Source organism: Eublepharis macularius, chromosome 4 (genome assembly GCF_028583425.1).
Source record: "Eublepharis macularius isolate TG4126 chromosome 4, MPM_Emac_v1.0, whole genome shotgun sequence".
NCBI classification, from domain to species: domain Eukaryota; kingdom Metazoa; phylum Chordata; class Lepidosauria; order Squamata; family Eublepharidae; genus Eublepharis; species Eublepharis macularius.
This window is the reverse complement of record NC_072793.1, coordinates 188,041,858-188,069,462: the sequence shown is the minus strand read 5'-3', so window position 1 is coordinate 188,069,462 and position 27,605 is coordinate 188,041,858. Positions and strand designations below refer to the sequence as shown.

The window sequence follows — 27,605 nt, the reverse complement described above, 5'->3', positions numbered from 1 at the left end:
TGGTACTCTTCCCAGGTCAGCAGCCATCTGCTTCCAGGAATCATGTGTGGAGAATTAGATGCAAGATCTTTTTAGAAAAGGGGGAACATTCGAAGAAACACTTTAATTTTAAAAAACAGACTACAGGTTAGAAGCAGCACACGGAAAAACAGACAAGGAAGCAACTGTCACGTTTACACAGAGAGAAACAAAAACACCCACAACCACTAAAACAAAAGGCTAATTCTGCAAACAAACAGTTTGTGCGCTAAATCGAAGGACCCCTTCCTTGGGCCTGTGGACATTTCCTGTCTTCGACTGCGTAAGCGGCTCTCCAAGGGTTAAAGGGAGAGACGCGCAGACCTAGAGAGGTGCATGGTGGGGGGGGGGGCGCTCAGGGAAGAAGCCGTTTCCTGTGCTCCCCCCGCCTTGCCAAAGAGGTCTCCGTGTTTCCGGCGTTTGTTTGAAGGGCTCGGAGGAATCGGGTGAGCTGAGAGGGGCTTGGGAGGGGGAGGAGGGGGCCTATGGGGAGGGGGCTGCAGTGCAAGACCCAAAACAGAGGGGAAGGATGGGGCAGCAGGAGCTGGGGGAGCCCCCTCCCCAAAGGCCCGCTCTGCCCCCCCTCCTGCCCCCCAGAGCCGGGATGCCCCTGCAGTGGGCTCGGGGGGGGGGGACACCCGCAGGCGGCGCCTTTGGAGGCGGGACGGGGCTCAAGTGGCTGCAGGTTCCACAGGCGCTGAGGACGGAGGGGCGGGCGGGGACTGGGGGGGGGAGATGGTGCGGAATTGGGGGAGGGGGAGTCAAGGACTGAGGGGCTGGAGAGGGGGGGAGGGGGAGAGGGGGCAGGGACTGGCGCTGGACCCTGCGGAGTCCCAGACAAAACGGGGCCCTGACCCAGAACAGGAGGGGCCTCCGAGGAAAACAGCCAAGCTGTTCCTTTCCCACGTGGGCTCCTTGTCTCGGTTCCCCCCTCGCTTCGCGCCCTTCCGGGGGCTTCCCGGCCTTTCTCTGACCTTCCCCAGTCCTGCTTTGGGGGGGGGGAAGCCTGGGCGGGGGGCGGCTGAATAATTCCTTCCCGTTTACGGCTGCCTGGAAACGTCCCGATGCCGGGAGAGTGAAAAGGGCCCGGCGTCGATGCAGCCTGGGTTGGAAAACGCCTCTCCATCGGGGGCTACTAACTTTCTGTCTCCCGGGCTATTTTCGTTGGAGAGACCCCCTCCAAGGGTTAAAGGAGGGACCCCCACATCCTAGAGAGGCCCATGGGGAGGGGGGTGTTGTGGGGAAGCCCTTTCCTATCTCCCCCCCCCCCCGCCGCACAAAAGAAGCTCCTCTGACTTTCACTGGCTGCTGCTGGAATGGCTGGGAGGGGTCTGGGGAGCTGAAAGGGGCTTTTGGGGGGGGAATATGCAGAGGGAGGGGCTGCAATGCAAGTCTCAAGGCAGAGAGAAAAGAGGGGAAGCAGGGGGTGAAAGGGAGCCCCCCCCCCCCCCCCCAGATCCCTCCCTGCCCTCCTGCATCAGCTGCATGCAAAGCCAGAGAATAAAAGACCCACCGGAGGTGCAAAGAGGAAAAGGACCCGCTTGCTGTTCTTTGAACCAGGGAGGGGGGGGGGTCAAGGGAGGGGAACAGCAGGAGGAGCAAGAGAGGGAGGGGCGAGAGGAGCCCCTTGGCTGCTTTTCAGGCTGGCCCCAGCAGGACTTTCCTCCCCTCCCCGCCACTCCTTCTGCCTCAAAGGAAGGGAAACCCTTAGCAGCTTGGTGGTGAGGGGGGTGTTAGAGGAGCCCCCCTCCCCTTCTCCCATTTACCTTTGGAAATCCTGGCCTGTGTCCTGTAACTCCTGGGCTGCTCCTTTACTCTCCTGCAGGTGTGGGAAGGGGGGGGGCTCCAGTCCCCCAGGGATTCTTCACCCCAGGCCCAGGATTCCTTCAGGGTCAGCCGTGCTGCACCCAAAACAAGACACTCCCTCCCTGCCCAGCGCTTGTTTAACTCTCAGGCCGGGTTCACACATGCAAGAGGAGGAGGGGACAGTGACCTGACATGGTGGGGAGGGAGGAGGGGGCTCACTCGATTTGCCCTGTTATTTAAGCCCCATTCCCTGAAGGTGGGCTCATGGGGCGGCTTCACTCCAGACGGCAGTGGAGGAGCAGAACATGGAAAGTTTTCCTACAGTGTTAAAAACTCCCTGCTGCAGGAAAGCAGCACAGCAAGCATAGAAAGAGGGTAGAAACTGCCTCCTTTCAGTGTTAACTTTCTATGTGCAGGGAACTTTCCCAATAAGCAACTCTTTGTAGCTGGAACTTTCCCGCCTGCCCCCTTGAGTCGGGCACTCCGTCCCATCATCCCTCCAGGGCTCTGCCACTTCCCATCACGTTCTGGGAGTTGCGCGGAGCAGGCTGGAGGGGCTGTTGGGCTCCCCTCAGAGGGGAGGAGGGGCTGGTGTGGCCTCAGGCAGGGCCAGGAGCTCATTGCCCCCAAATGGGTGGGGAGGGAGCATTTCCAGGAAGGGAGATGAATAAGGAGGGGGGGAGTCCCCTCGTAAACATGGCCTGGTTTGGGGGAAAGAGATCTTGAGTCAGCCTTCATATATTAGATCTGGAATTGTGCCCGGAAGCCAGTCCAGAGACAGAAGGAGCTGCACAGAAATCTGTGAGTACCAAAAATGGCTTCCCACCTTCTCTCTTTTTGTCATTGCAGGGCACCAGGGAGAAGACACCCTTGAGAATCGCTCCGCCATCTGCTCCGTGTGGTGAAGGGAAAAGAGCAGCCATGCATCTAGCTAAAGTAAGGAGGGAGGGGGTCCCAGAGGGGTGACATTCAGTGGAGAGCAGGAATGCTTCCTGGTCAGTTGTAATACTTAGAGGACTGGACTCCTTTCCGCTGGTTCTGGCGCTGCTCACGCCAGGGGGAGGCAGGAGAACAGTCACCCCCTGCCCAATCAGAGACTATTCCTGGGACATTTATTTCAATGCAAAAATTTCTGCTTCTCTGTGATACGGACATCTCTGGCCCCTTCCCCACAAGGGTTACTACTCACCCTCTGCTAGTGAGGACAGACTCTTTGGTCTCAAGATGGACCCTGAGAGGTCTGGGAGGGGGGAGCCAAATGTCACCCACAGGGCCCTTCCCGCCTCCTCTTTCTTCTCGTCTTCCAGCATTCATATACTGTCCTTTCCAGTGATATAAGGAAATGCTTTCCTCTCCTTCCAGGGTGGGGTGTCCTTCGAAGAGGTGGCTGTGCGTTTCAGCCAGGGGGAGTGGAGCCTGCTGCGCCCGGCCCAGAGAGCCCTGTACAAGGAAGTCATGCTGGAGAATTTTGGGAATGTGGCATCTCTGGGTAAGGGTCCATTTCTCCTGGGCTGTCTTAAGGGCACGGCCAGGCAGTCTTCCCTGGGCCCAGTGGGTGATCTCTGCCCCCCTCCGTGCTCCTTCCTCGGGTGTGGGAGGGCTTCTGGGTCCTCCCTGCAGAGAGGGAGCCCCTGCCTGGCAGTCCTGTCCCTGGAGTGCCTGAGAAGAGGTGCCAAGGGACGCTTGGCCTGGTGGGAGGGATGGTCCCAGCAGGGGCTCCCCTCCTCCCTGGGCTTTGCCTCCCTGCGCTGTGGAAGGAGCTCTGCAGGGCTCTCTGGCATTTCAGTCTCAGGTGGGCAGGGAGTGGGCACAGAACTGCCGGTGCCGGACGGAGGAGTCTTCGCCCCATGCTGTACTCCGCCCCGCCCCTCTTACTTGCCTCTTGTGTGTTTCCGGAGGGACAGTCAAGCTGGCTTGGAATTGCAGGATTTATGCACACACTAAAGAGTCTTAATTCTGTATTATTTCTGACAAACAGGACCCCCGATTGCCAAACCTGACCTCATATCCTGGCTGGAGGAAGAGGAAGGGCTGTTTCTCCCGTTCTCTGATGAAGAGGAGGGATTGGCAGGTACTTGCTTAGATCTGTCATGGGACGGTGTGTTGCCTGCGCTTCCTCCCAAGGGAAGGTCGATTTACGCAGCGCTCTTTATCCTCCCAGTTGCTTCTTCTCCAAAGAACGTTGATGAGTTATGAAGATCTCGAAGCGCAAGGGTGGCGTGTTGCACTTCCCCACTGTAGGGACTGTGAGCTCAACCGCTGCGGCCTCTCCTACCACTCTTGGAAAGGTGGTCTAAACATTTAGGGTGGGTTTTCCACAGATCAGACTTGGGGCATTCAATATACAAGTGGGGCCTTGCAACAACATGTCGCAGAATGTGTTCATTTTGAACTGTCAGGTGGGGGCTGGAGATCTCCCTGATTTACACCAGAGCTCCAAACTACTTCAATCACTATGAATTTCCAAACCTGGAGTTTTAAAAAAAAATTATTTACATTATTTATAATCTTCCTTTGTCATTGAAACTCAAGATGGTTTGCATAGCAGCCAGTTTGGTGTAGTGGCTAAGAGCGCAGAACTCTGATCTGGAGAACCGGGTTTGATTCCCCACTCCTCCACTTGAAGTGTGTCAGTCACAGCTTCTAGCTCTCTCAGCCCCACCCACCTCATAGAGTGATTGTCGTGGGGATAATCTTTGCTACATAATTGAGTAAGCGTGTTTCAGACAACTCACTGTATACCCTGGTGCACCACCAGAGGGCGCTGCCGCAGAGGGAAGCTCAGGTAACTCACCATATCGCTCCAGAAAACATGCCGTAGTGGGAAGCCCAGGCCGGGAACAGGAACGGAGCAGGGGGCAGTGCCCTCCCCGTGCCTTAGCCCAGCTGGTATTAGGAGTGGAGACAGTGGGAAACCCACCCAGGATGGATCCTGAAATGACTTACATTCACTACTGCTGCAACAAATGTACTTTTCAGTTATACAAACATGTAAATATATATTCTTCTAAAGGGAAATGCTCTCCAATCAATGTAACAAATGTGCTCAGCATCAAACAGACATACAGTGATACAAAATTACAATATAACAAATGCAACAAATGCAGTACATTCTCTTGCTACTAAGCCCTCTGTGAGGTTCATAGCTTATATATCAGTCTGAGGCAGACTGAGATAGCAAGATGTAACGCAGGTGGTACATCATGATGCCTGGAGAGGGATGCAGGCACCCTGGCTCACACGCCTGCGTCACTCTCCAGGTTTCAAGAAAGAATTGTTCTGATTCTACGAGGTGACTCTACAGCCCCTGAGGAAGTCTAAACGACGCGATCTGCTGCCAGCCGGCCACAGCTAGGGCTGCATCATGACGTACCACCTGCGTCGCAGCTTGATAGACACCTGCAAGAAAAGGAAAGAAACAACAACGAAAATGTCTGAATCGACGCATACTTACCCTCGTCCTCCGTGAGCCTGGAGTCTTTGCCCTGTTCAAGGATAGCTATTGTAAAAGGACTTTGCTATCTCAGTCTGTCTCAGACTGATACATAAGCTATGAACCTCGTAGAGACTGTACTGCATTTGTTGCAACTGTTGTATTGTAATTCTGTATCACTGTATGTTTGATGCTGAGCACATTTGTCACATTGATTAGAGAGCGTTAGCCTTTATATCTTCCTGACATCAGGAGGGGGAGGGGGGCCTTCTGCTCTCTAATTAAAAAGAGCCAAACAATCCCCAGATCAAACTGGAATCGCACGCTGGGGTAAAGCCCAGAAAAGCGGAAAAAGCATGAGAGTCTAGAGGAATGTGTCTCCCAGTCAGCTGCCACGTGAGGATAATAATAATATACTTTGTAAACTGCTCTAAGAAGGTGTTACCCTGAAGGGCGGTATATAAATTGAAACAATAATAATAATAATTGTTGTTGTACATTTTGGGCAGAAGATAGAAGTGCCTGGCTGAGGTTCCTGTGGTGTGTCCATATAGATTTGCTCCTACGTGTGTGTGGGCAATGCCTTTTAAAACCTGTTTAGTTCTTTTTGGTGTTCCTGAGGAGGGTCAGAGATTAGTGGTTTGTAGGAAGTAGCATTGGAGAATTGTCTTTTGGTCTCCTGAATTTGTCTATGGAGAGAACTGTGTCCGGGGTCTGAGGCACAGCCCCCGGCCTCAACAAGAGGAGGCAGGGGGAGGCAGCCAGGAGACAGCAGCCCTGCCACCTCAGCCAGTAGCCAGGGCCAGAACCTGCCTACACCAAAGGGAGAGGGCAGAGGCAGGAAGAATTGGGACCCAGCAGCAGCCCAAACAGGGCCCTTACCTGCAAAGGGGGAGAAGCAGCCACAGCAACTCAGAGCCACGCCCCAGCATCCACCCCAGCTTGAAGAGGGCAACCTGACTCAGGAGGTGCTCAGAAGCCAGCCCCTCCAGGTGGAGCTGCTGAGGGCACTCTGTGGGGAGAGCTGGGCAGCCAGCCAAGGGGCCGCAGCTGGGCCCACCTTCCCTAATCAGCTCAGCCAGAGAAGCCCAGTAGCCAGCCAACATGGTGCAGCTGTGGCTGATCCCGGCAGCCCGGCCAGCTACTCCTGCTGCAGCAGCTTGGGACAGCCCAGGGCCACGCCAGGGCTAGAAGACAGCAGCCTGGCTCAGGAGTTGCTAGAAGCCAAGCCTCTCCAGGGGGGGGCTGCCACAGGCATTCTGGGGGAGGAGATGGGTAGCCCCGCCCAGCATTGCCAAGCAGGCAGCACGGAAGCTGGCTAAGGCAGCTCCTCGTGAGCAAGGCCAGGCAAGCTCAGTAGCTCAGAGGCTGGCTGGGGCAGCCCCTCGTGAGCAAGGCCAAGGAGCCCTCAGCTGGGGATGGCTCACACTCAACCCCACCCTGCCAGCTAGGCAAAGGAGCCCAGAAGGGATTAGTGGTTGGAGGGAAACACCTGGGGGAACGCACAGCTGGGCCCGGTCAGGAGAGGGAACAAGCCTGGAAGGAGGGCGGGGTGGAGACAGGAAGCCCTATAAAGGGTGGCTGGGAAGAGCCCTGGGGTGGTGGGTGTGAGTGAGGAGTGAGGATGTGGAGTGAGAGCAGAGCAGTGCGAGAGTGGAGGCTTGGAGGAGACTTCTGGGAGGCAAAGGTGATGGAGGAGGCAGAGGGTAAGCAGGCCAGGTTGAGCAGGCCAGCGAGTGGGCTGAGAGGGAGTCCGGGTGATGTATACCGCCCCTCCGCCCACAGAGCAGGGTCCTGCAGAATCCCTGGCCCCCCTTTGATGTCAGGAGCAGACCGTCCAGTGCCACGCCCAGTGGCAGCTGCTGCTAGCCCTGACAAGTTGGTGGCCCGTACGGGGAAGGTCGTTCCAACGCAGGCGCCAGGCGAGGGGATGCACCCCAACGCCACGGCAGAGCTCAGACCATGGCTAGAGGCACACCTGGACGAGATGTGGAGGAAGCTGGAGGCAACCTTCCAAGCAGCTCAGGTGGAGCTAGCGCAGGCGGTGGAGCACCAGATACAAGCCTGCGCCCCCGCAGCCACCCCACCAGTGGTATGCGCATTTGCGTGGGAAATTAACCCACCAGCCGGCAAGGCGGTGCAGGGTCTGTGCGCCACCGTGAGAATAGGACGGCAGACCCTACAAGCCCTATTGGACTCAGGGAGCGCAGTATCAGCAATTCGTTCCCAACTTATCCCTGCTGACACCCCAGTGCACCGCTGGGTCCCGGTGACAGACGTGATGGGCCGCACCCAGCCGTACCCTATGGTCTGGATCACAGTGGAATACCTGGGAGCGCTCCGCCACCTGGAAGTGGCCAAGGTAGCCCACTTACCGCTCCCTATGCTGCTGGGGAGAGATGCCCCGGGGTTCTCTAGGCTACTTAGGGAGGCAGCCGAGGGACTGGCAAACCCACAGGTTGCCCCAGCGCTGCAAGTGGAGGAGGCCCCCGACCCGGACGAGGGTCCCTCTACCAGACCAGGGGCAGGCCCGCGGGCCAAGGACCCAGCGGGACCCCCGGCCGACCACCCCTTCTGCGAGGCCCAAGGGGCAGATGAGTCCTTACAGCGCTTGCGGGAGACAGCAGCTCATGAGGAGGACCGAGTGCAGGATGAGCGGAGGTCCCAACAGCTTCCCCGCATTGAGAAGCAGGGAGGGGTGTGGGTCCGCCTAGCCCGTGCCCCAAACGGCCAGGGAGAGGTCCGCCAGCTACTGGTGCCGGCAGCTTACCGGGCAGAAGTCCTCCGCATGGCCCATGAACACGCTTGGGCCGGGCATCTGGGGCACCACAAGACCCTGAAGAAGATCCTCGAGCGGTTCTTCTGGCCCTCCGTGAACGCAGACGTGAAGGCCCACTGCCGCTTGTGCCCCACCTTGTCAGCGGGTGGCAGCCCACCGCCCACCAAAGGCCCCCCTCTCCCCGCTGCCCGTCATGGAGACGCCCTTCCAACGCATCGCGATGGACTTTATCGGCCCACTGCCACGCACGCCACCGCTTTGCCCTGGTGATCGTGGACTATGCTACACGATTCCCTGAGGTCATCCCGCTTAAGACGATGCAGACCCCGGGGATGATACGAGCCCTGTCCAAGCTTTTTGCCATGGTGGGACTGCCTGATGAAATCTTGACAGACCGGGGGGGGGGGCCATTCCGGGCCAAAGCCATGTGTCAACTCTGCCAGAATTTGGGGATCCAGTAGGTATTCACCTCGGCGTACCACCCTCAGACTGACGGTTTGGCAGAGCGTCTGAACCAGACCGTCAAGGAAGCCTTGAGGAAGATGACACGGGACAAGCCTCGACAGTGGGACCTATACATCAACCCCCTCATGTTCGCCCTAAGGGAGACCCCGCAGGCGTCCACCGGCTTTAGCCCCTTTGAACTGCTGTACGGGTGCAAGCCACGGGGGATGCTCTCTCGGCTGGCGGAACAGTGGGGTCCCCGCACCAGCAGCCCTGCTCCCCCCATACCAGAGTACATGAGCCAGCTCCGTGAGCGGGTGCAGCAGTCCCAGGCCGAGGCCAACCGCCAGCTGACCCACGCCCAGACAAAGCAGAAGGCGACCTACGACCGGGGCGCAAGGATGAGGACCTTCCAAGTCGGAGAGAAGGTCCTGGTACACCACTCGGTGTTCCCACGGGAGGAGGGGGACCCATGGAGGGGCCCTTACCAAATTCGGAGGGTGCGGAGGGAACTGCTCTTCCTTTGTCATCTCCTTTGGTTATGATGTCTGAATTGTTTCTGAGGTCATTTATAGCAATTCTTTCAGTGTGGGTGAGGTAGTGTTGCAGGAGATGAACTTTCTGGAGCATGACCATTTAGATTGGCTGGAAACAACAACAACAAAGTATTCTTCAATGCATGGCAGCGCCATTCAATGAAATGCTTCACAATTCCACCAGTGAAGAATGGCTCACAAAAGGCCACACATTCTGATTGTGAAAGATGGAAAAGTCAATGAGCCTGGCAATTACTACCCAATCACATGCCTTCCAACAACATTCAAACTTTTCACAAGGATATTAGCAATGTGAGTATATGATTTCTGAATGGAAAACAATATGTACCACTGAACTTGAATCATTGTTTAATACAGTGAAAATGTACAGGGATGATATTTAAATGAAATTTGGCTTAGACAAATGTGCAGTACCCTCCATGCAACGTAGAAAAGTAAAAAATATTGATGGAATAGAACTTGAAAATGGCAACGTTATGAACTGATGATCAAATAATGAAAACTATAAATACTTTAGAATGTTAGAATTAGATAACATCCTGCATGTGAAAGCAAAAGAACTGACTTAAAAAGAATACATCAAGAGAGTACGAAAAATTCTGAAGTCAAAATAAATGGTGGAAATAAAGTCAAGATCATAAACACATGGGAGTTCTAGTGATCAGATATTCAGCTGTAATAATAGATTGGACTCAAAGCGATTTAGAAAAATTAGATCGAAAAACCTGAAATCTAATGAGCATGCCTCACTCCTTACACCTGAAAAGTGGTGTTGACAGGTTATATTTACAATGAAAAATTGGTGGAAGAGGACTGTTACAAGTACATCAGATAGTGGAAGAAGAAAAGAAAGGCCTGAATGACTCCTCAGCAGAAGTACAGAAAAATGACAAAAAGAGGACATATTTAAAATAACTGAAACAAAGGATGAATACAAGAAGAAACAGTTTGAGAAGAGATTAAATGGCTGGAAAAACAAAACCTTACATGGGCAACATCTAAAAAATCTTGAAGGAAAAAATGACAATAGCCTAACTTTGGCATGGTTGAAGATGGACCCAATCGAGAAAGAAACCGAAGGTCTGATCTTCGCAGCACAAGAACAAACATTGCAAACGGATGTTATAAAAGCCAAAATTCAGAAAATCAGTGAAAATTCAAAATGTTGATTTTGCCAGGAAGCAGATGAAACTGTGTCCCAATTTATTTGTGAATGCAGCAAAATTGCACAGATGGATTACAAAGCTAGACATGACAAGGTCGCAGAGCTGATTAATTGGTCATTGAGAAAAAAGTATAATCTGCCAGTATCAAAGAATTCATGGGAACAACAGGTGGAAAAGGTGCTAGAAAATGAGCAAGTCAAGATCTTGTGGGATTTCAGAATTCAAACTGATCAACACCTTGAGTACAATACACCAGACATAACAGTCGTGGAAAATCGAAACGTTTGGATTGCCATTCTGGGGGTGCCAGAGTCGAAGAAAAAGAACAAGAAAAAAATGATTAAATAGAGAGATATGGCAATAGAAATCACTTGACTGTGGATGAAGCCTACAACAGTACCCCCCCCCCACTTGTCATCGGGGCGCTGGGAACTATTTAAAAAAAAATTGCAACTTATTTGGAAAAACTGTCGCTTTCTGATACAACACCGGCAGAACTGCAAAAGATGGTGTTACTTGGAACAGCATATATATTGCTCCGATACCTGGCTGATACTTAGGTATCTGGTGGAAACGTGTATCGGCTCAACATGGCCAATCAATGATAATATGTGAGCTTTGTTTATTATAGATTTTGTTTTGTGTAATTTGAATAATAATAATAATAACTGTGCTTATATAGTGCTCTTCTCGACAGATTACTGCCTCAGCTATAGCAGTGAACAAGTTAGTGTTGTTATTATCCCCACAATAGAACTGGAGTGGGGCTGAGCGGAGGTGCTTCCCCAAGGCCACCTACTCCGCTCATGGCACCACTTAACCACTGGGCTGCAGTTAAATCTCTGCAGAAATCCAGTGTGGCATTGCAACCCTTGCGGGTGGGGATCCACGTGGAGTCTTTCTTCCTGTAGCATTGGGTGGGTGGCAATTGGTGGTCAACGTATCGCCCATCAGAGGCTTCGAGAGACATCCCTGGGCACTGAGCAAGATCTTTCTTTCTAAATACAGCAAGGTGCACGTGCTATCTTTGATTATTGCGGGAAACGGCACTTAAAAGACAGAGAGCTCTCAAAATTCATCACAGTTACCCTCAATGTTATGACATCACTGTAGAGTCCCAGCTAGCAGAGGAGGAATCTCGTCTCCAGGCTGGAGGGGATTTCTTCCCAAGCATACCTGCTCTGCAGGTGGGTCTCTGACAAGATGATTTCCCATGAGGTCCCTTTCACAGGAAATGCTGGTCATTAATTCTGAAAGGTACCTAATGTCTCCCCCATCTTTAAAAAGGGTTCCAAAGGAGATCCGGGAAATTACAGGCCAGTCAGTCTAACGTAAGTACCGGGTAAGTGGGTGGAAACGGTTGTTAAAGAAAGAATTAGTTGGCACATTGATGAAGAAAAGATATTGAGGAAGACTCAGCATGGGTTCTGTAAGGCAAGATCTTGTCTCACAAACCTATTAAAGTTCTTTGAGGGAGGGAACAAACATGTGGACAACGGGGGAACCAACAGATGCTGTCTACCTGGACTTCCAGAAAGCTTTTGATAAAGTTCCTCACCAAAGGCTGCTAAATAAGCTCAATAGTCACGGGGGGAAAGGACAAGTCCTCTTATGGGTCAAAAACTGGCTAATGAATAGGAAACAGAGAGTGAGTATAAATGGGCAATATTCCCAGGGGAGGGTGGTGTCATGACTGGGCTCCCCAGCCATGCCATTCAGTCAATCTGTAAAAGCGTATTTTAATTGCCATGTTTCTTTGCTGTGCCTTGACAGGATGTTGCAGGCGTCTTAATGTTATTTAATTCCTCAGGATGAGAGGTGATCAATGGTTTTGGTACAAGTTGTCTGAGTAAGATCTGTCATCTCGACCACGGCGGTGTGAGCCAGACATGTTTGGGTTTCTCACTTTCACACTGTTTCCATGAGAACTCTGTCCAGTTTCTTCTCACTGCTGATACGCTAAGAAGGTGGGAGGGGGGAAGAGATGGGCTCTCTGACCATTTTGCCCTGCTAGTTCGTTCCTTCCAACTTCTTGGTCAACTTAGAATCTTTTACTATGGAATTTGCAAATTACTGGAATAAAGCCTTTATAACCAAGAGCCCTGGTGTGCTTGATGTATAGGGGGCCGGAGTGATGCTTGCCATAGCTTAAGAGCTGAGAACTGACAGGTGGTAAGCAGTGGGGTACCGCAGGGCTCGGTATTGGGTCCGGTGCTTTTTAACGTGTCCATTAATGATTTGGAGTTGGGAGTAAGCTGCGAAGTGGCTAAGTTTGCAGATGACACTAAATTGTTCAGGGTGGTGAGAACCAGGGACGATTGTGAGGCACCCCAAAGGGATGTGTCGAAGTTGGGCAAGTGAGCATCAACACGGCAAATGAGGTTCAACGTGGCCAAGTGCAAAGTAATGCACACTGGGGCCCAAATTCCCAAATATAAATACACAATGACGGGGTCCAAACTGGTGGAGACTGACCAAGAGAGAGATCTTGGAGTTGTGGTAGATAACTCATTGAAAATGTCAGCACAGTGTGCGACGGCAATAAAAAAAGGCTAATGCTATGCTGGAGATTATTAGGAAGGGAATTGAAGGCAAATCAGCGACTATCATGATGCCCTTGTATAAATCAATGGTACGGACTCATTTGGAATACTGTGTACAACTCTGGTTGTCAGATAAGCATCAAACAACACGAGAAAATAAAAAAGAGTCCAGTAGCACCTTTAAGACTAACCAATTTTATTGTAGCATAAGCTTTCGAGAATCTCGTTCTCTCCATCAAAGACTTAAAGGTCACTGTAGTTCACCAGAAACCTTTCAAAACTTTAAAAAACAAAATCCAACGGGAAGCTGCTGAATTGGAATTCATATGTAAATTTGACTCTGTCAAGCTGGGACTGAATAGGGACTGTGAATGGTTATCTCATTATCAGGGGTAACTGATTTCCTCAACAGAAGCAAACTGATCTCCATATCAGAAGGAGCTGTTTGCATCTCCATATCAGAAGGAGCTGTTTGCATCTACCCCGCCCTCCCCTCTCCTCCTCTATATCTGACCAGTTTCTTTTTGCCCTCCATGCATCTGACAAAGCGAACTGTGATTCTCGAAAGCTTATGCTACAATAAAATTGGTTAGTCTTAAAGGTGCTACTGGACTCTTTTTGATACACGACATTGGAAGTTACACATGTAGAAAAGCTCTTGCCCCGAAACGGGCTGTGATAAGGCTGCCGCACCCATTGCTAACAGCCTGGGAGAGTGTTTTCTCATCTCTAGCTCTCCTGGAGCGTGTCCTCCCGCCGTCAAGTGCCTGCAGAGAAAAGGAAAGAAAAAAATGGATCACCAAATGGTTTTGTTGAAGGAACTGTGAAATTCACCAGCGTTGTTTCTTCAGTGACAATTTATTGGCAGTAATTTGGACATTGTCTGATTGTGAACACTGTTATTAGGCATTGCTTATATTGTGGTCAGTGAGCTTTGAACAATTGTTAAGAGCTAAGGTATTGATTGGGATTTTCTTGCACTTTGCACTTTCACTGACATATTAAATTTATATTTTATATACAGTGGTCTCTTAGGACTGTGTCTTTGAACGGGGTCCTCTGTGTATATTTGCTGTCAGATAAGCATGCCAACATATCTATCATGAAGGGCTTATGCATATGATGCTGATCCTCTGAGAATATGTTGAGTGTATGCTGCACTTTGTACTGATATCATGTTAGTATGTGTCATGCCTCTTGTCTCTAGGGGCTTGGAGCTGTTTTGCGTGTCTCGCAGGGGGCTGCTTTCACTTCTGGAGCAAACGTGAGAATGGCCTTGGGTGCCAGGTGAAGTCTGGGGGCTAAATGTGACTTCACTCTTTCTCCCTTCTCCAAGCTCCTGACCCTCACCCTACCCCTCCAGTTCCTTCACGCCAGAATCCCAACCGTCCCTATTCTACAAGTCGGAAAGTTGATGGGTCTCTAATAAAGCAACTTTAACCGTAGCACTGAAGTGTCTGGTGTGGAATACTATTGGGATCTAACTGCCGGAACTGGACACTGGTCACCACACCTCAAAAAAGATATTATAGCACTGGAAAAAGTGCAGAAAAGGGCAACTAGAATGATTAAAGGGGTGGAACACTTCCCCCATGAAGAAAGGTGAAAGCGCTTGGGGCTCTTTAGCTTGGAGAAACGACGATCGAGGGGTGACATGATCGAGGTTTACAAGATTACGCATGGGATAGAGAAGGTAGAGAAAGAAGTATTTTTCTCCCTTTCTCAGAATACAAGAACTCGTGGGCACTCAATGAAATTGCTGAGCAGTTGGGTTAGAATGGATAAAAGGACGTACTTCTTCAACCAAAGGGTGATTAACACATGGAATTCACTGCCTCAGGAGGTGGTGGCAGCTTCAAGCATAGGCAGCTTCAAGAGGGAATTGGATCAACATATGGAGCGGAGGTCCATCAGTGGCTCTTAGCCACAAGGTACAGATGGAACTCTCTGTCTAGGGCAGTGAGGCTCCGTATTCTTGATGATTTGGGGGAAATCAGTGTCTCTAGTGTTCTAGCGTCCCGTCCCCACTGGCAGACCTCCTGAGGACACCTAGTTTTTTGACCATTGTGTGACACAGTGTGTCGGACTGGATGGGCCTTTGGCCTGATCCAACAGGGCTTCTCTTACGTGCTTATGTTCTTATGAATCTGGAACCTTGTGTGTGCAAAGTGTGTGCTTTACTGCAGATGTGTGACCCAAAGCAACTCCAGAGAGAGCTCTTGTAAACACACTTTACCCAGCTTCCATTGCAGAGAGAAGATGCAAATTCTTCTCTCATCCTGGTAGAAGCACCTCGTGGGACAAGAGTGAGTCCACTGACTTGCATAGGGGCAAAGTTTTCTCCTGTCCCTGCAAGGACAGGTGCACCCAGGATCAGAGCACCCTGGCTGGTTCATGCAGAGGAGGAAATGGATTTTCTCTCTACCGCACGTGGAGGGGGTTCAGGAGGTAAGGGCTGAGATGAAGAGCTGCTTACCTAGTCATTCAGCACAAGTCCTTGTGGAGTGCCTGCTGCACAAATAACTACATAAAGAAAGAAAAAATTGTGTGGTTATGGTGAAGTGCTGCTCTGGAATGGACCCACCTATTATCCAGGAATTCTGGGCAGGCAGCAGAAAGGTGCTGGTGGGTACCTTTGCTCGCTTGGGCACAGTGGCGGGGGATCCCAGTGTAAGTGGTTCTGAACTATAAGTGATCCCTGGCACACAAGGATTCCGCCAAAGTAGAACATCCTGCTATAAAAACCACCATCTTGCAAAGAAAATCCTGGCTCTCCCATTGAATTTTATACCATAGCCAGGACTCTTTCCTTCCAGTGAATAGGCAATTACTTGTTGTCTGGAGGAGCCAATCTGGAAGCTGATTTAGTATCTAAAACCGTGTGCAGAAGGCATGTGAGCAAGGGGAGGGGTGCAGAACATTGAGGGAGAGAGAAATTGTCAGGCCAGTTGGGAGGTTGGCCACCTTGGCCTTGAATGCAGCACAGGCTCCAGGAGAACAGGGGGCTTTTTGGGGAGCTGGGAGTGCTTCTTCCTTCAGTGGTGATGCAAGATTGACAGCTACTACTGGTTCTATTGCTGGTGGAGCAACCCAAGGCTTTAGAATAGTTATTGTAATAGCACAGCATCTTACAGTTTATAAGCATCGTCAAGCAGTTTCCCAGCATCCCCTTCTCTTTTTTGCAGTGTTTGAACTGTACATTGAACTGTACTTTGAACTGTCAATTAATCATGGCTGTTGGGTTAAACTAGATTCCTGGTACTCTGTCACAGGTCCATAATATAAAATTATTTTCCACTGTGCTGAAACACTGATAACCAGCCTCAAAGTCAGAAGGGCAGAGAGGTGCCAAATATCCAGAATGCTGGGCCTCTCTTTGACATGCTTGGTGGGTTATCCTAGTGTTTCTGGACACCGAGCTTTTGAATTCTTGCCTCCTCCACAGCAGTTTATTTAGTGCTTTCCCTAAGTTTTCACCTGTATTTTTCTATTCTGTGATCATGCCAGCTTTCTCTCTCTCTCTCTCTGCAGGAGGTGACTGGGAGTCAGCAAACAAAACAAAAGAACCTGCAGTAATAGAAAAGGAAGATACCGATCTGCAAAGGATAGAGAACACTGAATATCGTAACGCACCAAGGAAGGAAGAGGGAAAATACTCACCAAGGAATACTTCCGGCCCTTTACAAGGTGATATCTCTCATAAAGTTCCAGTGCTTCAAAAAATATACAAAGGAAGCAAGTGGACTGAGAGCGCAGCAAATGAGGGGGGAAATCCTGAAAAATCAGACATTGATATTTATTGGAACTCGGTTACCAGCACAGAAGTAATAGAAGGGCAGGAGTGTGGAAAAACTTTTGATCACACAAACAAGCTGAATTGCCACCAAAGAATTCACAAAAGGGAGAATCGAAATAAATGCTTGGAGTGTGGGAAAAGCTTCAGTCAGAGTGCATATCTTAATTCCCATCAAAAAATTCACACAGGGGAGAAATCATACAAGTGCCAATACTGTGGGGAAAGCTTCAGAGACAGTGCATCCCTTGCTGTTCATCAAATAATTCACACAGAGGAGAAACCTTCTAAATGCCGGGAGTGTGGAAAGAGCTTCAATGATAGTGCACAACTCACTATCCATGAAAGAATTCACACCGGGGAGAAACCATACAAATGCCTGGAGTGTGGAAAAAGTATCTGTCAGAGTACACACCTTACTCGCCATCAAAGAGTTCACTCAGACGAGAAACCGTATAAATGCCTGGAGTGTGGTAAAAGATTCACTCAGTGTGCCAGCCTTTCTTCTCACCAAAATATGCACACAGGTGAGAAACCATATACATGCCTGGAGTGTGGAAAGAGCTTCAGGAGCAGAGGATCCTTTGCTGGTCATCAAAGAATTCACACAGGGAAGAAACCATATGAATGCCTGGAGTGTGGGAAAAGTTTCAGTCAGATTGGACACCTTAATTCCCATAAAAGAACTCACACAGGGGAGAAACCATACAAATGCCTGGAGTGTGGAAAAAGCTTCAAACGGAGTGGAGACCTTGCTGCTCATCAAAGGATTCACACAGGGAAGAAACCATATGAATGCCTGGAGTGTGGGAAAAGTTTCAGTCAGATTGGACACCTTAATTCCCATAAAAGAACTCACACAGGGGAGAAACCATACAAATGCCTGGAGTGTGGAAAAAGCTTCAGACAGAATGGAGGCCTTGCTGCTCATCAAAGGATTCACACAGGGGAGAAACCATACAAATGTCTGGAATGTGGAAAGAGTTTCAGACAGAGTGGAGATCTTGCTGTTCATCAAAGAATTCACACAGGGGAGAAACCATACAAATGTCTGGAGTGTAGAAAGAGCTTCAAGGACAGTAAATCTCTTGCTGTTCATCAAAGAATTCACACAGGGGAGAAACCATACAAATGTCTGGAGTGTGGAAAGAGCTTCAGGATCAGTGGATCCCTTGCTATTCATCAAAGAATTCACACAGGGGAAAAATCATACAAATGCCTGGAGTGTGGAAAAAGCTTCAGACATAGTGGAAATCTCAATTCTCATCAAAGAATCCATAAAGGGAAGAAACCATACAAATGCCTGGAGTGTGGGAAAAGCTTCAGACAGAATGGAGACCTTAATTCCCATAAAAGAACTCACACAGGGGAGAAACCTTATAAATGCGTAGACTGTGGAAAGAACTTCAGGAACAGTGGATCTCTTTTAATTCATAAAAGAATTCACACAGAGATAAAACCATACAAATGCCTGGAGTGTGGGAAAAGTTTCCTTCGGAAGTCATACCTTACTGTTCATGAAAGAATTCACACAGGGGAGAAACCATACAAATGCCTGGAGTGTGAGAAAAGCTTCAGTCAGAGACCAGCCCTTACTTGCCATCAAAGAATTCACTCAGGGGAGAAACCTTATAAATGCCAGGAGTGTGGAAAAAGCTTCCGTTGCAATGGTGAGCTTGCTGTTCATCAAAGAATTCACTCAGGGGAGAAACCTTATAAATGCCTGGAGTGTGGAAAAAGCTTCCGTTGCAGTGGAGAGCTTTCTGTTCATCAAAGAATTCACTCAGGGGAGAAACCTTATAAATGCCTGGAGTGTGAGAAAACCTTCAGTCGGATTGGAAACCTAATTGGTCATCAAAGAACTCACACAAAGGTAAAACCATACAAATGCCTGGAGTGTGAGAAAAGCTTCAGTCAGAGACAAAACCTTTTATGCCATCAAAGAATTCACTCAGGGGAGAAACCTTATAAATGCCAGAAGTGTGGAAAAAGCTTCCGTTCCAGTGGAGAGCTTGCTGTTCATCAAAGAATTCACTCAGGGGAGAAACCTTATAAATGCCTGGAGTGCGGAAAAAGCTTCCGTTCCAGTGGAGAGCTTGCTGTTCATCAAAGAATTCACTCAGGGGAGAAACCTTATAAATGCCTGGAGTGTGGAAAAAGCTTCCGTTGCAGTGGACAGCTTTCTGTTCATCGAAGAATTCACTCAGGGGAGAAACCTTATAAATGCCTGGAGTGTGAGAAAAGCTTCAGTCAGCTTGGAAACCTAATTGGTCATCAAAGAATTCACACAGGGGTCAAACCGTCTAAATGCTAGGAGTGTGGAAAGAGCTTCAGTTATAGACAAGCCCTTACTAACCATCAAAGAAGTCACACATGAGAGAAACCATACAAATGCCTTGAATGTGGGAAAAACTTCATTCACATCCTTATTTCCCATCAAAGCGTCCACCAAACCTTATAAAATAATAGAATATAGAAAAAGCTTCAATCATAGTTCAAATCTTACTTCCCGTCAAACAATTTGCAAAAGCGTGAAATCATATCATAGAATCATAGAACCATAGAGTTGGAAGGGGCCATACAGACTATCTAGTCCAACCCCCTGCCCAGTACAGGTTCAGCCTAAAGCATCTCTGACAAATATTCATCCAGCCTCTTCTTGAAAACTGCCAGTGAGGGGGAGCTCACCACCTCCCTAGGCAGCTGATTCCACTTTTGAACTACTCTGACCATGAAAAAGTTTTTCCTAATATCCAGCTGGAACCTTTGTGCATGTAATTTAAGCCCATTGCTTCTGGTCCTACTCTCTGCTGCCAACTGGAACAGCTCCCTGCTCTCCTCCAAATGACAGCCTTTCAGATACTTAAAGAGTGCAATCATGACCCCCCTCAATTGCCTCTTCTCCAAACTAAACATTCCCAAGGCCCTCAGCCTTTCCTCATAGGGCTCAGTCTCTGATAGGTTTACTCAAAGTTCCTACAAAAAAAGACAAAAGAAAATAAATTTTGATTGGACTTTATGGCCACAAAATTTTGAATATATGGTAGAAAAGAACAAGAGTCCAGGGCCGATTCCAGATGGCCTACCTGTTTCTGGAACGTTGCGCACCGTTGTGCCGAAAATGCGATATTTTGCATTTTCGGTGCAACGGCATGCGACGTTCTGGAAACAGGTAGGCCGTCTAGAATCGGCCCAGTTGTGTCTCTAGAACAACTCACTTCTTCATGAAAGCTCATACCCCACCAGAGAGCCAGTTTGGTATGGTGGTTAAGAGCAGCAGGACTCTAATCTGGAGAGCCAGGTTTGATTCCTCATTCCTCTGCTTGAAGCCAGCTGGGTGACCTTGGTTCAGTCACTGCTTCTAGGAGCTCTCTCAGCCCCTCCCACCTCACAGGGTGTTTGTTGTTGTGGAAGTAATAATGACATACTTTATAAATCACTCTGAGTGGGTGTTAAGTTGTTCTGGAGGGAGGTATATACATCGTATGTTGTTTTTGTTATTAGGTGCTTCTGGAGTCTTGCTCTTTTTTTACTGCTACAGACAGATGAACGCAGCTACCCATTTTGATCTATAAACACAATACATAATATAGGAAAACAGCTTAATATTTCTCCCACAGGGATTAAACCTACAACCCTGTTCCCTGAACAGATAATGCCTTCGTGTCCATTGGGAAGATTTATGTGGTGCTACTCTATATCTTATCTAGGCTAAACTGGTACTTAGAAGGGGGTTCTCTTTGCCCTGCATGGAAGCAGCTTTCCAGGAAAAGACACTGAACACCACAAGACGTATATTGCATATAAATTTACCCATTAAGACACATCCGTGTTACTTAGCCCTAGCTTTTGCATTCACGTGAGAAATTTATCCTTGGGCTGGTTCAGTACCAAGTATTTTCCTCAGTGCAGACAGTCCTGGTTTCAGTTACTAGCCCAGGTGTCAGGTTCTGGCAGTTAGATCCCAATAGTACTTCACACCAGACACTTCAGTGTAAGGGATAAAGTTGCTTTATTAGAGATCCATCAGTTCAGTGCACACTGACTGCTGTGAAATTGGCAGAAGTGATGTGGGTATGAAGGGTCAGGTTAGTTATAGGGAAAGTTCCCACCTTTAGGATAGAGACGGTTTGGATTCCGCAGAGGGGGAAGGATGAGGAGCCTGGGAAAGAAAGAGAGAATGAAGTCACTTTTAGCTTCCCAAGGCTGTTCTCCAGTCAGAAGTGAAAGCAGCCACCTGCGAGATAAGGGAAACAGGTACAAGCCTGGCTGCAAGAGGCAGGATACATGCTTTCATAATATCAGTACAAAGCACAACAAACACTTAAGGTATTCTCAGAGGCTGGAAAAAATTAACCTACTCAAATCAGTAATACTTCCTAAACTTCTATTTTATTTTTGAGCCTTGCCTATTTCTATCAAACCTAATTGCGCTGGAAAGATGGCAAAAAATATTAAATGCCTTTGTTTGGAAAGGGAAAAGACCTAGGATTGGACAGTGCTTTGCCCAGCACTGCCCCGGTCAAGGCTGTTTCAGCCCAGATCCGGGCCCAAAAGGGCTAAAAAGTGCAGAAAATGGCCACTTGGGGCCCATTTGAGTCCGAATTGGGGCTTAAAAGGCTGTGACCAGGTTGGTGCTGAGCAGGGGAGGCATCCCCCGCCCAGCACTGACCTGATCTGGGCCCCTTTCGCCCCAATCCAGGCCCAAAATGACCATTTTGGGTCTTTTTCAGTCAGGATCAGGGCCGAAATGGCTGGGACTGTGTCCGTGCCAGGTGGGGGAGGCTTCCCCCACACAACACCATCCTGATTCGGGATGCCAACAATGGCAATTTTGGGCCTGTTTCAGCCTGGATCAGTGCCGAAACATCTGGGATCACATCAGTGCCATGTGGGGGAGGCACAGACCCAATCTGGGCCAACAGGCCCAAAATGGGCCTGTTGACCTGTTTCGGTAAGGATTTTTGACCCGTTTTGGTAAGGATCAGGGTTGAAACAGCCGGGACCAGGTTGGTGCTGGGTGGGGGAGGCTCTCCCACCCGACACTGATGTGATCTGGGCTGTTTCGGCACTGATCTGACCCATTTTGGCACCGATCCAGGCAGCCCTTATCCAGGCCGAAACAGGTCCAAAATGGCCGGAAATGGCTATTTTAGGCTCATTGTGGCCCAGATCAGAGCTGAAACGGCCTGGATCAGTTCGGTGCTGGGCAGCTGTTTTGGCCCCAATTGAGGCCTAAATGGCCCAAACAGTGTTCCGGTGCATTCCCCTTCGAAATGAGCCCTGCGTATCTTACTCTCATGTTAAATTCTACTTTCCAGTCAGACTGGAAGACTATAGAGATTTCCTAACCCTTCCCCAAAACATTGCAAGAAGTCATCCGGTATATGAGACCAGGACGTCCCTCTTCGGTTAAAAAAATATTTTTTTACAAGCTGCAGTAGAGACTTGGGATAGACATAGACCCAAGCTAGCTCCATATCTCTCTCCCCTTTCACGTTTCACGAGCCAACTTTGGTTCGAACCAGCAGTAAGGCATGGTGGGTCTTTTAGTATTTGGAAAATGGAAAATTTGGTCAGGTTAACTGACATTTCCAAAAAAGGGAATCTCCTCTCCAAGTAAGAACTAGAAACTAAATTACATAGCAAGATCCCCTGGTTTCAGTATTTCCAACTTGGTCACCTTCTTAGTCAACCTTCTGTAAATGAAGCATTGACTTGTAAAACAACTGAGTTTCTGAAGTTGGAAAAAACAATTACAAAGATTTTTTATCGAAGATATAAAAGATCTTGCTGTTAATCTCTAAAACCAAGGCTTTCCCCTACCAATTAGCATGGAAAAAAGACTATAATATTGAGCTCTCAGAAATTCAATGGGCTAAAATTTGGAACTCATCATTATTTAAATCTAGATCGATTAACATTAGATCTCAATCCATTAAACTCCTAATTAGGTGGTATATCACCCCCCTGTAGAGGGCAGGTACACCCTCTGGTCCCGTCCTGGGTGCTGCTGACAGCCACCCTAGGCTCCAAGCAGCATGTAGAGGAGTGAACCTCCCCGTTTCACATGAGACCCACCCTGGGTCTTTGGGTTCTCAGCCTGGAGGATCCTGCACACAGCAGTCAGACACTCAAGCCTTAGGCAAAATAGTTATTTATTAGGTCAATAAAAGCCACAACAGCAATGGCAAATAACAAAAGGAAAAAGACCCAACTCTAACTTGGGCTAACACTAACTAAACAAGTGAGTACCAAGCTCGTCCTGGCCGTCGACTAGCTGCTCTTCTCCCGCCCACGCCCTTCGTTTATCTTAACGAGGAGGAGGAACAACCTAATCTCGGCAAAACCCAGGTGCATTCAATTTGCTATTATCTGCCGTTCTAGACACCCCCAAAACTCAAATTTTAGTAATAAAAGTATTTCCCTGAGGTGTTGGAAAACCTGCGGGGAAATAGGTTCCTTTTTTCACTGCTGGTGGGAGTGTAAGGTTATAAAGAAATTTTGGTTGGAAGTGTTCGATTGTATTAAACAAATTACGGGATACACAGTCCCACCAAAAATGGAGTTGGTCCTGCTGAACCCTTGGACAGAACATGATCCACAGAACTCAAGAACTTTAATAGATACACTGTTATCAGCAGCTAAAACTACTATAGCCTCTGTATGGAAGAATCCCCAGTCTCCCTCACTTGAAGCTTGGCATATTAGAATCTGGAACCATTATTTTATGGAAAAAATATCATTCCAATTAAAACAAGCTGATATGACACCCCTACAAGCAAGTTTTTGGGAAGATTGGCGGCCAGTTTTGAACTATATGATTGCATCTTGCTATATAATTGAGTAAGCGTGTTTCAGACAACTCATTTTATACCCTGGTGCAACAACAGATGGTGCTGCTGCAGAGGAAACCCCAGGCAACTCACCATATCGCTCCAGAAAACATGCCGTGTTGGGAAGCCCGGACTGGGAACAGGAGCAGAGCAGGTAGCAATGCCCTCCCTGCGCCTTAACCTGGTTGGTATTAGGTATAGAGCAGGTGGCAATGCCCACCTACCTTTCAGTCAGCTGGGATCAGGAGCAGAGCAGGTGGTAATGCCCACTCTCTGGCTTAACCTAGCTATTATTAGGAGCAGAGCAAGTGGTAATGCTGACCCTCCCACCTTAACCCAGCCCATATTAGGAGTGGAGCATAAGGCAATGCCCTCCACCCTTCACATAGCTGGGATCAGGAGCAGAGCAGGTGGCTATGCCCACTCTTCACCTTAACCCAGCTGGTATTAGGAGCGGAGCAGGTAGCAATTCCCTCCCCCCTTCACCCAGCTGGGATCAGGAGCAGAACACATAGCAATCCTCGCCCCCCAGTATTAGGAGTGGAGCAGGTGGCCATGCCTATCCCCCACCTTAACCCAGCTGGGATCAGGAGCGGAGGAGGTAGCAATGCCCACCTACCACCTTAACACAGCCGGTAATAGGAGTGGAGCAGGTGGCAATGCCCACCCCCCACCTTATCCCAGCTGGTATTAGGAGTGAAGCAAGTGGCAGTTCACACCCCCGTCTTATCACAACTGGCATTAGAAGCTGAGCAGGTGGCAATGCCCACCCCCTGCCTTAAACCAGGTGGTATTAGGAGCAGAGCAGGTGGTAATACCCATCCCCTTAAGCCAGGTGGGATCAGGAGTGGAGCAGGTGGCAATGCCCGACCCTGCCATAACCCAGCTGGTGTTAGGAGTGGAGCAGAGGGCAATGCCCATCCCTCACCTTAACCCAGCTGGTATTAGCAAAGCAGGTGCCAATGCCCATCCCCCTTCACCCAGCTGGGATCAGGAGCGGAGCAGGTGGCTGTGCCTACTCTCTGCCTTAACCCAGCTGGTATTAGGAGCGGACCAGGGGACCAAGCCCACTCCCCTTCAGGTGGGATCAGGAGCAGAGCAGATGGCAATGCCCATCCCCTTCACCCAGCTGGGATCAGGACTGGAGCTTTTGCCATTTCCCACCTAGTGCCTTCACTTGGGTGGGATCAGACACAGAGCAGGAGGCAATTCCCTTCTTCCCTTCACCCAGCTGGGATAAGAAGTGGAGCAGGTGGCAATGCTCGCCCCCTTCAGCCTACTGGAACAAGGCACTGAGCAGGCGGCAGTGCCCACCCCATCTTCACCCTGTCAGAATCAGGCACCAAGTAGGCACCAAACTCTGCCCCCCTTCAACTTGCTGGAATCAGGAGCAGAGAAGGTGGCAATACTCACACCCCCTTAACCCAGCTAGGATCTGGCTTGGAGTAGGCAGCAATGCCTGCCCCTCTTTGCATGTAGTGAAGCCCACTGCCTGACATCACCTGTCGGAATTAGTCGAGGAGCAGGAAGTAATGCCCGCTCCTCCCTTCACCCAGCAGAGAACAAGTGGCAATGCCCACTCCCCTTCACCCAACTAGGATTAGGCTTGGAGCAGGCAGCAATGCCTGCCCCACTTCACCCAGCCATAATCAAGCACAGAGCAGAAGGCAATGCCTATTTTCCCTTTACCCGGCTGGGATCAGGAGCAGAGCAGGTGGCAATGCCTGCCCCTCTTTACCCGACCTGTATCAGGCATGCAGCAGGTAGCAAAGCCCACCACCCCTTCATGTTGCTGAGATCAGGTGTGGAGCAGGTGGCAATGTCTACCCCCTTCCTTCACTCGCCAGGATCAGTGACAGAGGAGGAGGGAATGCCTGCCTGCTCGCTCTCCCCCTTCTAGAGCCCGTTGTATTTTCCCCCCACAACCGGCTTTGTTTCTAGTCTGAAATAAACCCTTCCAGTTTTTATTCTAAAGATCCCTTTTGTATATAAGATCCAATTTGAAACCTTAATACTGTGCATGTTACGTTGCCTAGTTGATGTATATAGAGCTTGTATGATCCTTACACTAGTTCTTTATCGTAGTTATGCTGTGGACTGAGTTATGGTTTTACTGTTGATTGTCTTAGATGGGTTTTTTTTTACCGTAAAAGCAAAAAGTTTGAAAAATAAAAAGTTTTTTAAAAATTGTAATGTTAAATGATCACAAAATTTGGGACAGGAATTGAAGTAGAACACTGGAATAAAATTTGGAAAGTTAACATGAAAATAACTAAATCAATTAATTTTAAAGAGAATATGTATAAAATGTTTTATTAATGGTACTTAACTCTGGATAGACTGGCTAAAATGTATAAGAATACACCAGATAGATGTTGGAAATGGAAAGAATGCACAGGAACTTTTTATCATATGTGGTGGATCTATAAAGTTATACGTAGATTTTGGATAAGGACATACAATCCTACTCCATACAATCCTACAGGAACTGTTTTTCCTGAGCTACATGCCAGATGAATTTAATAAGGATCAAAAACACTTTGTAATACATGCAGTGACAGCAGCTAGAATTTTATTAGCATTTTATTGGAAACAAGAAACAACACCAACCCAAGAGGAACTTGTAGGAAAAATTATGGAAACAGCAGAAATGGACAAACTGACAATGACATTAAAAGGGAAAATGGAAGAAGAATTTGCCGGACCTTGGATACCATTTTATAATTGGATTCCAAATAAGCATAAAGACTTTAACTTGCCAAGAATGTAAAAGGACTTAAATATGTTGTTCAAAGCAAACTGAACAGTGTTGTAAGTGGATCATAATAGATATGTTTACTTTGGTGGGGGGTCCTTTTCTTTTTCTCTTTTTTCCGTGTTTCATTGCCCTTTTTGCTTCTTTTAAACTGTTTATTCAAGTGAAAAAACCAAATAAAAATAAATTTAAAAAAATAAGTATCTCCAACAGTTCATCTCTTTGGTCTGGATTCAACAAGGACTGTAGCATGTTTTGGGGTTCCTCTGGCGCCATCACCCCTTGGTCCAGCTCGAACAGCATGGCACCAGTAGCCCAGCATCAAGGGCCTTGGGTGCAGAATGAATAGAGGACTTCTACCTGTCCTTGGCAGGTAGATCCCTAGTTCCCACGCAGGAATAATAATAATAATAATAACAACAACAACAACAACAACAACATTTGATTTATATACCGCCCTTCAGGGCAACTTAACACCCACTCAGAGAGGTTTACAAAGTATGTTATTATTATCCCCACAACAATAATCACCCTGTGGGGTGGGTGGGGCTGAGAGAGCTCCAGAGAACTGTGACTAGCCCAAGGTCACCCAGCTGGCTTCAAGTGGAGGAGTGGGGAATCAAACTTGGCTCTCCAGATTAGAGTCCCGCGCTCAGGTGCATTGGTTGAAGTTTTATTGGAGATCCATATTAGAGATCCATTGGCAGAAGTGACTATTTAAAAAGAGCAGTGCTAGTTATAGGGGAACTCCCTGCCTTCGGAAAAGTGGACATTGGCATTCTGCCGCGAAACCCCAACGAGTTACATGGGAACATGATTAGTTTAGACTAGACACAGGACAGAAATAAATAATTTCAGTCTGTGAGTAAAGATATACTGCATGCTGGCTGCGGCTTGCGGCAAGGACACTTGCTGTAAAAATGAAAGTAAATACCTTCCACAGATAACCCTCCTTGGCTGAGTACATTTCATTTCAGCAGTTAACACATTCTCAAATGATCAGTACAGTGTACATAATACAGTACCAGAACAGAGCCCTCCAACACACACTAATGGCAGATATGCAGTCAGGCATATATGACACATATTGCATGAGAAAACCCCTAGGACGTGTTTTTCATCTAAAGGGTCAAACACAGTCACAAAAAACAAATGAGGTACCATTTGTTACCATCAAGCACCAATCCATATGCAAAAGAACCTCCTCAGGATACAGTGAAGCCTCCCGCCATTAGCATTCCACACCCTGGGAAACTCTTACAGGATGACTCAGCTCAACCCCACCCCTCCTGAGTAGATACAAATGACCTGCCAACATCTTCTCCACACTGTGACACTGAGAGATCTCTGTCTTTTGGTGCTACACCTCTGAAGATGCCAGCCACAGCTGCTGGCGAAACGTCAGGAACTACAATGCCAAGACCACGGCAATACAGCCCGGAAACCCCACAACAACCAAATGAGGTACACTGAAA

At 48.7% G+C, this 27,605-nt stretch overlaps 1 protein-coding gene across 2 annotated transcripts; it reads left to right on the top strand.

Moving 5' to 3' along the window:
• The first annotated feature begins 401 nt into the window (after window positions 1-401).
• Window positions 402-19,027, top strand: LOC129329040 (zinc finger protein 420-like). 2 transcript variants are annotated; one of them, XM_054978436.1, is made up of 5 exons: window positions 402-464; window positions 2,674-2,760; window positions 3,187-3,313; window positions 3,803-3,895; window positions 16,278-19,027. In XM_054978436.1, exons 2-5 carry the CDS (start codon window positions 2,746-2,748, stop codon window positions 18,851-18,853), a joined length of 2,811 nt encoding a protein of 936 aa, XP_054834411.1. In that variant the 5' UTR covers window positions 402-464; window positions 2,674-2,745; the 3' UTR covers window positions 18,854-19,027. The 2 variants fall into 2 exon arrangements, with proteins under 2 accessions (XP_054834411.1, XP_054834410.1); XM_054978435.1 differs by lacking the exon at window positions 402-464 and having other exon boundaries at window positions 2,506-2,760.
• Window positions 19,028-27,605: the final 8,578 nt, after the last annotated feature.